Raw genomic sequence first — 13,637 nt, forward strand, 5'->3', positions numbered from 1 at the left:
CGCTACACTGGGAAGTCTCTACCAATTAACCAATGACGAAGTCCGTGAGTTGGGGCCTTGACTTTTTCCCATTTAACAAAGGGGAAGGAAAGACACGGAAGACCCAAGCTCGACAAGAGTAATTAAAGGGTAATGGTAGTTCTGGGCGGGGCCGGGTCTACAAGAACTCGCGGTCCCAGCGCTTCTGTCATTTGCATTCCAATACAGCTACTTCACCCGCCCAGCCCCGCCCGCCGGCGGCTCCCGCACCCTCTGGCCGGCGGCCTGAGCACCTGCAGCGCGTAGGTGGAGGCTCGCGAGCCGGGTCAGACTGCCGGGAGCCGGACTCCAGAGCCGGGCGTTCGAGAGGCGGGGCAGAGCCGTGAGTCCCGGCCCGGGGGCGTGGCCTCGCGCAGGTGCGCCGAGCGGCTCGGGTTTCGCTGAAACTTACCCGGCTCCAGGAGAGACTTGGATTGGTGCAGGTGAGACCGCGGCTTCCTCGCCGAGTGGCGAGTGGGACTCCGAGTTTCGAATCACTGCCGGCGAGTGCCCTGCCCGCCCGACGTCGGGTCTGCAGGAAGGATGCGAGGCATGAGCGCGGCGTGGCTGCTGGGGGGCGCCATCCTGCTGGCGGCCTCCGTCTCCTGCAGTCACACCATCCAAGGTGAGAAATTGGTCAGGGAGGGCTCCTGTAGTTAAGGAGCAGGGGTCCAAGGCACACTGGCAGGTGGTGTAAGCGGGCAGGTGCGCGAAGGGTGTCCTGCTGCAGCTGCCACCACTTCCCGCATCCACCTCTAGGTGACTTCGATGGGGATCCCTGCGCCGGGAGGGCTTACTGGCTAGGACATCCTGGAGAGGCAGCGGCCCGCGGAGGGAGAAGGAGGGAATGGGCTCAGCCTCCCTGCCCCCTGGTTGGCTTCTTTGTAAACTAAGGAGATTTCCTCCAATACTGAGGGGCTGGCCCCTCAGGACCCTTTGGAGTTAATTGGCTCGGAGCGGTGTGGAATGGGTGAGAGCCCGAGGCCTGAGAAACGTCTGTGTCGCGTGTTTTTTTTTTTTTTTTTTTTTTTTAAGATTTTTATTTGACAATGAGAGAGATCACAAGTAGGCAAAGAGGCAGGCAGAGAGAGGGGAAGCAGGCTCCCCGCTGAGCAGAGAGCCCCATGCGGGCCTCGATCCTAAGACCCTGGGATCCTGACCTGAGCCGAAGGCAGAGGCTTAATCCACTGAGCCACCCAGGCGCCCTGTGTCGCTTTTTGCGACCCCCTTGGGCTTTTGGAACCGAGTCTTCGGGGTGGGCTCACGTAGTTCCAAACTTTCCCGGGGGGTGGGGCGCAGAGCTCCTCCGGCACTGTGGATGCCCCAGGTCTGGAAGGGCTGGACCCCGCTGGTCTTGGGCGCAATGAGCGCTCAGCCTCGAGTTTTAGACAAGTTGCGCGTCGCGCGGATTTTACAAATGGGATTTCCTGGACTGTGCCTTCTATTCGGCTAGGTGATCTTACGGCCCCGGCTTTCGGGCCTTTGTGTGCCACACGTAGCATACTTAGGCTGGCACTCAGGTGTGTACGGCCGAGGCTGCCAGCTCCGGGAGTGGAACACGGAGCCGCACGGGAGCGGCCGGGCGGTGCTGACTTGTGCGGGGGCTGCTGGCTTCCCCAGTTGTGCTGCGCGGGGTGTGCTCCAGCCTGTCCTCCCGGGGGCGGGGTCTCCCCGGCTGAGCTGGCCTCTGCGGGCCTGGGGGTTCCTCGGCAGGAATCACGCTACTGCGTTGCTAACGGCTGGCCGGCTGTTTGGAGCTGCCAGAGTAGCCTTAAAAAGGGAGGTTTTCATTTCCCTGCGAAATTTGCAGACATGCTGTAAAAGGCGGGTCACTTTTTATCTTCTTCGTAAAAACATTGTAAAAGAGCAAATCACTGTCGGTTTGAATTATGAATTAGACCGAAGAATGTGACCCTTCTTCCTCTGCAGTTACAGAAAAGGATGTTATATATACTTGAAAACTGCACCACTGTATACATTTTATTGGTCAGCGTTAGAGTGAAGGCATTTGTTTATTACCAGGAACATTGAAACTGTGGTGAACACTTTGCGATTTGCCTCTGTCTTTTTAAAGTTGGACCCTTAGGGGCGCCTGGGTGGCTCAGTGGGTTAAAGCCTCTGCCTTCGCCTCAGGTCATGATCCCAGGGTCCTAGGATCGAGGCCCGCATGGGGCTCTCCGCTCAGCGGGGAGCCTGCTTCCCCCTCTCTCTGCCTGCCTCTCTGCCTACTTGTGATCTTTGTCAAAAAAAAAAAAAAAAAAAAAAAAAATCTTAAAAAAAATTCTTTGGCTTTAAAGTTGGCCCCTTAAAATTCTGGGGCAAAACTAAGGATGTGAAAACATTAAAAAAAATATGTAGGTGTAGATGACTGAATGCTTTTCTGATTCCACCAAAGATACACCCTTCTCATTTTACAGATGGGGGCCACGAAATTGGGGTGGAGGTAGGGAAGACACTCCATCAGACCACGTTTGCATTCTTGTCCCAACAGTAATTGGCAGTTGTTTGTGTAAATACGTTTAATTTGTCTCCACATTGGATAATAAACTCTGGGAGGCCAGGGACCCTAGTGTCATCATTACCACCATAGTCATAGAGGAAGATAGCCCTGAATATTTGACTTACTGTTTACAAATTTAGAGGACTGAGTTGTGGGGGGTGTGCACTGGTTCCTGGAGAATATAGTAACTTGTTTAACAACAACAACAACAAAACCAAGTTACTTGTTAACCAGAACTATTTAATATTGCTCCTTGAGGGTTGTTTTTTTTGTTGTTGTTGTTTTTTCCCTCCACAAACTTTTGTTCCTTTTGCATAGTAACTTTCCTAAAGGGCTGGTAAAGTGACAGACATTAAGGTAGGTGGAGCTTTTCTCAATGGAGTATGATTGAGAAATAGAGCATCTCAAGGTTTTTCTGCCCTTAGTATACTTCTTTGCTCATCCCTTCATAGTTTGACCGTCATGCATGCTCCTCAGTTTCCTACAGGGCAGGTACTAGGTTTGATTTTCTTCTCAGTTTTCTTTTTTGTGGACTGACTACCTCCACCAAAGATACACCCTTCTCATTTTACAGATGGGGGCCACGAAATTGGGGTGGAGGTAGGGAAGACACTCCATCAGACCACGTTTGCATTCTTGTCCCAACAGTAATTGGCAGTTGTTTGTGTAAATACGTTTAATTTGTCTCCACATTGGATAATAAACTCTGGGAGGCCAGGGACCCTAGTGTCATCATTACCACCATAGTCATAGAGGAAGATAGCCCTGAATATTTGACTTACTGTTTACAAATTTAGAGGACTGAGTTGTGGGGGGTGTGCACTGGTTCCTGGAGAATATAGTAACTTGTTTAACAACAACAACAACAAAACCAAGTTACTTGTTAACCAGAACTATTTAATATTGCTCCTTGAGGGTTGTTTTTTTTTGTTGTTGTTGTTTTTTCCCTCCACAAACTTTTGTTCCTTTTGCATAGTAACTTTCCTAAAGGGCTGGTAAAGTGACAGACATTAAGGTAGGTGGAGCTTTTCTCAATGGAGTATGATTGAGAAATAGAGCATCTCAAGGTTTTTCTGCCCTTAGTATACTTCTTTGCTCATCCCTTCATAGTTTGACCGTCATGCATGCTCCTCAGTTTCCTACAGGGCAGGTACTAGGTTTGATTTTCTTCTCAGTTTTCTTTTTTGTGGACTGACTACCTCCACCAAAGATACACCCTTCTCATTTTACAGATGGGGGCCACGAAATTGGGGTGGAGGTAGGGAAGACACTCCATCAGACCACATTTGCATTCTTGTCCCAACAGTAATTGATAGTTGTTTGTGTAAATATGTTTAATTTGTCTCCACATTGGATAATAAACTCTGGGAGGCCAGGGACCCTAGTGTCATCATTACCACCATAGTCCAGCACAGTCTCATTATCTAAAGGAGCTCAGTAAATACCAAAAGAGGAATGAAGTGAGTGGGTTTGCCCAGAGTGGCTGCGTAGGGTGGTAGCGGTTGGGGATTTACTATTTCTTTTTTTTTTAAGATTGTATTTATTTAATTGACGGAGAGAGACAGCAGAGAGGGAACACAAGCAGGGGGAGTGCGAGAGGGAGAAGCAGTCTTCCCATCAAGCAGAGAGCCTGATGCAGGGCTCTGATCCCAGGACCCTGGGATCATGACCTGAGCCGAAGGGGGACGCCTAATGACTGAGACACCCAGGCGCCCCTAGGTGCTTATTTCTTTCTGCCATGTCACAAGCCTGGGAAGTCCCCTGTGATGCATTTGTTTTTCTTTTGGAGTCTGACAGTCTGTTCTCTTTGTAACTGATTATGAATTACACAAGTAGTATGTGATCTAGACACGTTCTGCAGAGCAATAATGAGCATAGTTGTGTGGAGGGGTAGAGGAGGAGGGAGAGAGAATCCTAAGAAGGCTCCACCCCAGGCATGCCACAAAAAATTTTTTTTGAAAAAGAAAAGTTTAATTAAATCATATTCAGTACTCAGGGGCACCTGGGTGGCTCATTTCGTTAAGTGCCTGACTCTCAATCTCAACGCAGGTCTTGATCTCAGGGTACTGAGTTCAAGCCCTGCTTTGGGCTTCATGCTTGGTATGGAGCCTACTTTAAAAAAAAAAAAAAAATCATTTTCAGAGCCCTGAGTGGCTCAGTTGCTTAAGGGTCTGATTTTGGCTCAGGTCATGATCTCAGGGTCCTGGGATCAAACCCTGAATCGGGCTCCCTGTGCTCTCTCTCAAATAAATAAATAAAAATCTTTCTTAAAAATCATTTTCAGGGCTCCTGGATGTCTCAGGAGTTAATCTTCTGCCTTTGGCTCAGGTCATGATCCAGGGTCCTGGGATCAAGTCCCATGTTAGGCTCCCCGCTCAGCAGGAAGCTGGCTTCTCCCTCTCCTACTCCCTCTGTTTGTGTTCCCTCTCTCACTGTCTTCCTCTCTGTCAAATAAATAAACAATATTTAAAAAAAAAAATCATTTTCAGTACCCAAAGTAAACCACTGCTGACATCATACATCCATGCATAAAATACGTACTTACCCGAAAATCTTTTTGTGGGGCACCTGGGTGGGCTCAGTCTGTTAGGCTATAGACTCTTGGTGTTGGCTCAGGTTGTGATCTCATGGATCGTGGGATCAAGCCCCACGACTTGGTCCTGTCCCTCCCCCTACTCGTGGAGCCCTCTCCCCAATAAATAAATCTTTATCTTTTAAAAAATATTTTATTTATTTATTTGATTGAGTGAGAACACGAGTAGGGGTAGGGGCAAAAGGAGAAGCAGATTCCCAGCTGAGCTGAGCAGGGAGCCCAGCGTGGGGCTTGATCTCCCCAGGATGGCGCAGTCATGACCCCAGCTGAAGGCAACTGTTTAACTGATTGAGCCACCCAGGTGCCCCTAAATTAAAAAAAAAAACAACACAGCAAAACATTTTAAAATTCTATAGTATGTTCTAGGAGGATTTACAATAATTTTTAAATTAGTCTTCTGTTAGTAGATGCATTGGGTATTTCTGGTGTTTTGTAGTAAGAGAGAAATATTATAATAAATGTGAAGATGGGACTCTAAATTTGTGTTTGGTTTCTTGCTTGCCTTGTGCATAGTTACTAATTAACCTGGATAGATGATGTTTTGGTCAAGTCTGTGTTTGACTTTCTTATGGTTTTATTAGCTAGGCAAGTGTTGAGACGAAAACAGCTCATCCCGAAAGAACAAATGAAAATTTACTAATGTGTACCTGGGGTGGGTGGGGCGGGCAGGATCCTCTGGTATTTGAAGCTTTTCGTTTTCAGCCTATGTTCCCATAGGTTGAAAGCAAATAGATTTGGGGTGAGGGAGTAGTAGAGAAAAGGATAAAAGGGGAAAGAGAGTTAACACAAATAAAATACTTGCTCAGTACTTGTGGTTTGGTGGGAGGGGAGGGCCACAGAAGAATGCTTCAAATAGCAAAGAGCAAGTAGTAGTTTCTAGATTTATATACGTATTTAAGAGAATGGGGGCAGGGCAGAGGGAGAGAGAATCTTAAGCAATGAGTGCAGAGCGGGATCTCACAAGCTTGAGATCATGACCTCTGCTGAAGCCAAGTCAGATGTTCAACTGACTGAGCCACCCAGGTGCCCCACAGGTAGTAGTTTCAAAGTTAAAAGTTTTTCATACATTTTTCTTGAAAGTAAACCAGAATTGTTTTAAAAAGGTGAAAAATCCCCCATTCTCTCTCCTCTCCAGTTTCAGCCGACTTCTATGGACAAATAATATATATTTTATAACAATAGAAGGATTTTATTGTATATACCCTGTAACAGTTATTTTTCTAACCTTACCTGCTCATGGTCACTGTAGGGAAATCTGTCCATACTTTTATAGGGGAGAATATTATTCATTTTGTAAATGTCACAAGTTACTGAACTAATCTCCTTTTAATTTTTTAAATTTAATTTTTAATTAACTTATAATTTATTTTAAGTAATCTTTGTGATTATTATGGGGCTCAGACTCGTGATTTAGAGATCAAGAGTTGCATGCCTTACTGACTGAGCCAGCCAGGCACCCCAAACTGGTCTTTTTAATGGTTGTTGAGACTAACATTTTTGTTTTGTTAGGATAAACAGTAGTGCAGTAAATATTCTTGTACATTCAGTATTTCTGTGCATGTTAGCTAGTATATGTGCAGGGCAAATTTCTATAACTAAGTTGATAGGTCCTGGGGCAAGTACACTTTAAATTTTCCTGTTTTGCCACGTTGACCTCCAAAAAGATTGTACCAGTTTACATTCCTTTGACAAAGAAATGTAGAGGCGTGTGAAGAAAAAAAGGAAAGTTCTCCCCTACCCACCCACTTTACTCCACAGAGATGGCTTTTTATACTTTGGTGGATATCCCTCTAGATTTCAGATGTTGCATATAAATGCATATTTTGTTACACAGATGGAAGCATGTTGTTCTGTCAGTTGCTTTTTTCTGTCGACAGTAAAGTGCAGTTATTTTTGCATTTCGAAGATAGGTAAAGCATCAACTATTAATGTTAGGGACCATCTGGGGATTTGGTAAGTTAGGAATAGAGGATGATGAACATTGTTTATTTTCTGTTGCAGTGGGGGTGGGGGATGCTGCCTTGAGTATTGGCAGGTAGGTATTCTTGCATACTTGGGCAAATGCTATTGATTACAGCCCATAAATGGAGATGCTTTTATACCCAGTCCTTCATATGTGTTCAGAATTCATATGTGCATTTAATTTTTTCCCCACTATGAAATAGAAATGATTTTACCAAGGGGTGGGGGGGGTGCTCCTGGGTGGCTCAGTCTGTTGAGCATCTGACCCTTGGTTTTGGCTCAGGTCATGATTTGAGGGTCGTGGGATTGAGACCCCCATCGCATAGTGCATAGTCTGTTCAGGATTCTCTCCCCTTTCCATCTCTCTCTCCCTTTCCATCTCCCTCCCCTTGTACGGGTTCCCTCTATCTCAAATAAATAATATCTAAAAAAAATGATTTTACCCTGTTTACAGGTGGGAGGTTATGGGTAGGTAGGTAGGTAGATAGATAGTTGGGAGCTGGGATAGTATCAGTTCTAGACAAGTTCTGTGAGTCTTGGTGACTGGTACAGAGCATTGCATGGGGTAAACATCTGTGCACTATGCTGAAAGGCCTCTAAGGATCTTTGAGTAGCATCTTGATGTTCACTAGTGTTAAACAGCATGCTATTTTTGTGCTCTGTGACCAGTACAGTGCATACAGTTAACAAGAATGGTGTTTTTGATTGAGACAATTCAAGGACGTATTTTAGAATACTCTCAGGAAATTGCTCTCAATCCCTCCTTCCTTTTCTTTCCTCTTTTTTTAAAAGCGTTTCTTGCTCTTTTTCCCCCCTCTTTATTTTAGTATTCTTACTTAAAACAAAATTTGATCTCTTTACATCAAGCTCCTGACCTTATATGCTTGATACTATGGAGAGTTTTAAACATCTGAAAGTAGATTATAGTGAATCCATGCACTCCACACTCGGGTTGTAGCATGTATCATTACTTCTTTTATTGCCAACTAATATTCCATTGTATGCATATACCACGTTTTGTTTATCCATTCATCCATTGATGAACTTTTGGGTTGTTTCCCCCTTTTCTAAAATTTTTAATTATTTTTTTAATTTTTAAAGATTTGTTTATTTGACAGAGACAGAGAGAGAACACAAGCAGGGGCAGAGGGAGGGGGTAAGCAGGCTCCCTGCCAAGCAGGGAGCCTGATGTGGGGCTCAATCCCAGGAACCCGGGACCATGACTCGAGCCGAAGGCAGCCGCTTAACCGACTGAGCCACCCATGTGTCCCTGGGTGGTTTTTTTACTGTGGGTTTTAATCAAGTATCAGAGGAATACTGTAATATGTAGCAATATTTTATTTTATTTATTTATGTTTATTTTTTAAAGATACTATTTATTTATTTGACAGAGAGAGACTCAGCAAGAGAGGGAGCACAAGCAGGGGGAGAGGGCAAGGGAGAAGCAGGCTTCCCGCTGAGCAGGGAGCCCAACATGGGGTTCGATCCCGGGATCCTGGGATCATAACCTGATCTGAAGGCAGATGCTTAACAACTGAGTCACCCAGGCACCCCAATATTTTGTTATTTTTTTTTTAAAGATTTTATTTATTTATTTGACAGAGAGAAATCACAAGTAGGCAGAGAGGCAGGCAGAGAGAGAGGAGGAAGCAGGCTCCCTGAGCAGAAAGCCCGATGCGGGGCTCGAACCCAGGACCTGGGATCATGACCTGAGCCGAAGGCAGGGGCTTAACCCACTGAGCCACCCAGGTGCCCCTATTTTGTTATTTTTAATTTAAAAATAATTCATATGCTTCTTAAAGCATTGTGAGAGACATTCGATAGAACGAGAGTTGGGTGTATCCTAAGTGCTTAGTTTCCTGTGGCTGCCGTAACAGTAGCCACTAGCTGGTGGCTTTCAGCAATAGAAATTTATTTACTCACAGTTCTGGGGGGCAGAGGTCTGAATTCAAGGCATTGGCACGTCTGAAGACTCTCGGGGAGAATCTGTTCCGTTTTTTCCAGCATCTCATGGTTGGTTTTGCTTGGCATTCCTTGGCTTGTTCCTCAGCATTATTCCAGCCTCTGCCTCCATTTTCATACGGTTTTCTCCTTTTGGTCTTGTCTTCTGTTTTTCTCAAGTCTCCCCCTGCCTTTCTCTTACAAAGACACTTGTCATTAGATTTGGGGCCCACCTAGATAATCCAGAATGGTGTTCTTGTCTCAAGATCCTTAATTATGTCTATGAATATCCTTTTTTTTTTTAAGAGAAGAATTTTATTTATTTATTTATTTATTTATTTGAGAGAGAGCACACAGGAGTACACAAGCAGGAGGGGAGAAGTGGAGGGAGAGGGAAAGAGAATCTCAGGCAGACTCCCCACTGAGCACAGACCCTGATGTGGGACTGACCTCAGGACCCTATGGTCATGACCTAAGCAGAAATCAGGACTTAGATGCTCAGCTGACTGAGCCACCAGTTGCCCCCCAAAGATCCTTTTTTCCCTCCCTCTCTCCCTTCCTTCCGGTCCTCTTTATTAGAGAGAGGAGAGACAGCACAAGGAGGGGGAGAGGGAAAGGGAGAAGCAGACTCCTCTCTGAGCAGGGAGCCCAGTGTGGGGCTCGGTTCCAGGACCCTTGGGTCATGACCTGAACCAAAGGCAGATGCTTAACTGACTGAGCCACCCATGCGCCCTCCCTCCGTGAACACTTGGTTAGGCAGGATGTAGGCTGGGTATGCCATTTGTGTGTGGTTTCTAAAGTTTAATGCAGATACGGAAATGACAGCATAAATTGTTGGTACTTGCTTGAAAGTCGGAGATTTGTCTAACACAAATAGTGCACTGACATGTTCAGTGACCCTGAGGTCAGAAGACTTGCCTGCCAGCTGGCCTCCATAGGAAGGTTTCCAGGAGGCCCACACAGAAGCAGGGGAATCCCTGCCCATTGCTTGCACTGTCCTTGTGGGTAGAGAGGGAATGTCCCTTGTGCTCCTGGAAATCTCCCTGTGTCAGACTTTGGGAGAGGGAATGACTGGCCAGGTTGGATCCTGTCTCACAGCTGGAGAGAGATGGCCATTGTAACAACAGTTAGGAGCTAATAACTGGATAGTTTGTAAAAAATAAATTGAAATACTCAGCTTCTTTTGAGTCCTGGAAATCAATGTTCTATTTCACATGTATCCTACAACCTTCCAATAAAAAAAAAAATTGTAAAAACAAAGAAACAAAACCCAATAATCCCATCACCTAAAGAAAGCACTTGTAAGCCTTTTGTATACTGCTGTCTTTGTCTAAAGTACTTTTATTTAAAGATTTTATTTACTTACTTGAGAGAGGGAGAGCACATGCAAGCGGTTGAAGGTGAGAAGAGGAGGAGAGGGAGAGAATCTCCAGCAGACTTCACACTGAGCACAGAGCGAGGCAGGGCTCAGTCTCATGACCCTGAGATCATGACCTCAGTGGAAACCGAGAGGCAGACACCTAACCAACTGAGCCACTCAGGAGCCCCTGAAGTACTTTTATTTAAACCATTACTGCTGAAAGAGTAATCCCTGTAGTGACCCTTGTCTGCCTTGCCTTTTTTGTATAGGAACCAATAGAACCTCCAAAGGAAGAAGTCTCATTGGTAAGATTGAGAGCTCCTCTCAGATCACTGGGAAAGGAGTTAACGTGGAACCAGGCTTTTCTGTGGATGAGTTTGCTGCCTCCGTCCTCACTGGAAAACTGACCACCGTCTTTCTTCCAGTTGTCTACACAATTGTATTTGCGATTGGTTTGCCAAGTAATGGCATGGCTCTGTGGGTCTTTCTTTTCCGAACGAGGAAGAAGCACCCTGCTGTGGTTTACATGGCCAATCTAGCCTTGGCAGACCTCCTCTCTGTGATCTGGTTCCCTTTGAAGATTGCATATCACATACATGGCAACAACTGGATTTATGGGGAAGCTCTTTGCAAAGTACTCATTGGCTTTTTCTATGGCAACATGTACTGTTCCATTCTCTTCATGACCTGCCTCAGTGTGCAGAGGTATTGGGTCATTGTGAATCCTTTGGTGCACCCCAGGAAGAAGGCAAACATTGCCTTTGGGCTCTCGCTGGGAATATGGCTTCTGATTCTGCTGGTCACCATCCCCTTGTATGTCGTGAGGCAGACTGTGTACATTCCAGCCCTTAACATCACAACCTGCCATGATGTGTTGCCTGAGGAGGTGTTGGTAGGGGACATGTTCAATTATTTCCTCTCTCTGGCCATCGGAGTCTTTCTGTTCCCAGCCTTCCTCACAGCCTCTGCCTATGTGCTAATGATCCGAACACTCCGGTCTTCTACGATGGATGAAAACTCAGAAAAGAAGAGGCAGAGAGCTATCAAACTCATTGTCACCGTCCTGGCCACCTACCTGATCTGCTTCACTCCTAGTAACCTTCTGCTTGTGGCCCATTATTTCCTGATTAAAACCAGGAGCCAGAGCCACGTCTACGCTGTGTACATTTTAGCTCTCTGTCTTTCCACGCTCAACAGCTGCATTGACCCCTTCGTCTATTACTTTGTTTCCCAAGACTTCAGGGATCACGTGAAGAACGCGCTCCTCTGTCGAAGTGTCCGTACTGTGCGGCAGATGCAGATATCCCTCACGTCACAGAAGTTCTCCAGGAAATCCAGCTCTTACTCTTCGAGTTCAACCAGTGTTAAGACCTCTTACTGAGTTATTCAGCATCTCTGTAAAACCACGGGGGGATTTGGAGCCTGCTTAATGTACTGGTGTGTTTCTGTTGTTCTCTGACCCAGTGGATCTCACCACACACCATATATATGGAGCACCTCTGAGGATGGCTAGAAGCTTCCCTGTTAGCATGAGGGAAGTCTCCCAAATCAACCAAGATGGCAGTTTCAGAATTCCTCTCTTCAGGTGCTTCCGGAAATGGAACTAACAGAAGCAGACTTCTCAGAAGGCAGTGAGAAAACAGAAGCTCAGGGCCACTAGTTCTTACTAGTGCTGACGTGAAGGCACAGTTCATAGGAGAACGTTAAAGCCATGTGGCAGCTTCCGTGTCCTCTGAGATGAGCAGATCAAGGGACTGACTGTACAGATGAGGAAAGTGAGGAGGTGAAGAAGCTACGTGATTCGGGGTCGCTTCCATTCCAACCAGGGACAGCGGTTAGGATTGGACTGTAGACTTAGTGCATTCACTGGGGTTCTTCTACACCTCCTGTGGATCTTGTTTAAAAATGCGGGTTCATCAGACTCAGGAATGAGAGGGCTTAGGGTCTGAGGTAACTGCATTTTAACAGGATTCTGCCATGCACACTCGGGCTCACCCAGGTTTGAGAACCGCCGGTCTGGGTCCCAAGGGAGAAGCAAACTGCTATGTGTCTCTTCTGTGAGAATACATTGAAGATTTTAAATGTGGAAACACAAAGTTTGTGTAACTTTATATCGACTCAATCTTCAGGTGTTCTGAGATATAGATGGCTTCAGAGTAAGAGGGGATTTTACCTCTTAGTGTTTTCTAGAATTATAGTTGAATTATTTATTGTCAGTTTTTTTTTTTCACTTGCTACAAATAAGAAATTGTAATGCCTTCACTATATTTGAGCCACATCTGTTTGGAAAAGAATGCGAAAGAGATGTGATTTGTAATATATTTAGGGGGTACGTATTCCAAACTGAATTTATATAACTTGTATTTGTGAATTTTTGGAAATAATCTCATTGTAATGATTGATTTATAAATAACACATGACCCTTCCTTTTTTACAACTTATTTTTGAGTTGTGTGTTTTGTGGTTTTTTTAAAGGAGGGTGTGGGAAAAGGGAAGCCCCAGCATCACTCCTGTAAAAAGCAATGTGATGCTCACACCATATTTTCCTAGGTAAATAGCGCTAATATAGTACATATTGCTTGATGACAGTTGTTTTCACATAATGTTTTAGAATTTCTTCCATTCACTGTCTGTTCATTGACCTCCATTTTTCATGGATACAGACTCTAATTTGGGGATATATTAAGATGTATTTAGCCATTCCTCTAGCAATGTCTCCTGAAGTCTCTCTCTTTTTGTTTTTATTGTTATTGTTGTTGTTATTAAAACGGTGCTGCACTGGACATCTGTGTAGACATGTTTGTGAGTATTTCTGTAGGATAAGTTCCTAGAAGTGGAATGACCAGGTCAGAAGTCAGATTACCATTTTAAATTTTGGTAACTCTTGCCAAATTGCCTTCAGTAATTTATATTTCAATCAAAATAGTACATTTGCACCTGTTTCCTGAAATGCTCATCCATATTTAGTCTGTCAGTCTTTTACAATTTTGCTAATCTGACTAGAAACAGAATCTTACTGTCCTAATTTGTATGGAAGCAGCATAGCCTCATGGAGAAACAGAGCTGACGTCTGACCCCCTCATAGTTTGTTTCATGAGCTAAGGGAAGATCCTTCCCTGTGCCTTAGTTTCTCAGTTGTAAAATGAGGATAATGGTGTTTTCCTTATAGAGGTACAAGGATTAAGTGTTCGGCACATGTATGCACTCGTAAATATCATGGAGCACTGTGACTGTTACTCTCTGACTGCTGATGAGATGTCATT

General features: G+C 45.1%; 1 protein-coding gene across 1 annotated transcript; it reads left to right on the forward strand.

Annotated features, from left to right (window-relative positions):
* Positions 1 to 245: 245 nt before the first annotated feature.
* F2RL1 (F2R like trypsin receptor 1) lies at positions 246 to 12,796 on the forward strand. Its single transcript, XM_047731483.1, has 2 exons — positions 246 to 643; positions 10,644 to 12,796. The coding sequence occupies exons 1-2, from the start codon at positions 562 to 564 to the stop codon at positions 11,753 to 11,755; spliced, it is 1,194 nt and encodes a 397-aa protein (XP_047587439.1). The 5' UTR covers positions 246 to 561; the 3' UTR covers positions 11,756 to 12,796.
* Positions 12,797 to 13,637: the final 841 nt, after the last annotated feature.

The sequence above is a fragment of the Lutra lutra genome, chromosome 5, assembly GCF_902655055.1.
Source record: "Lutra lutra chromosome 5, mLutLut1.2, whole genome shotgun sequence".
NCBI lineage: Eukaryota > Metazoa > Chordata > Mammalia > Carnivora > Mustelidae > Lutra > Lutra lutra.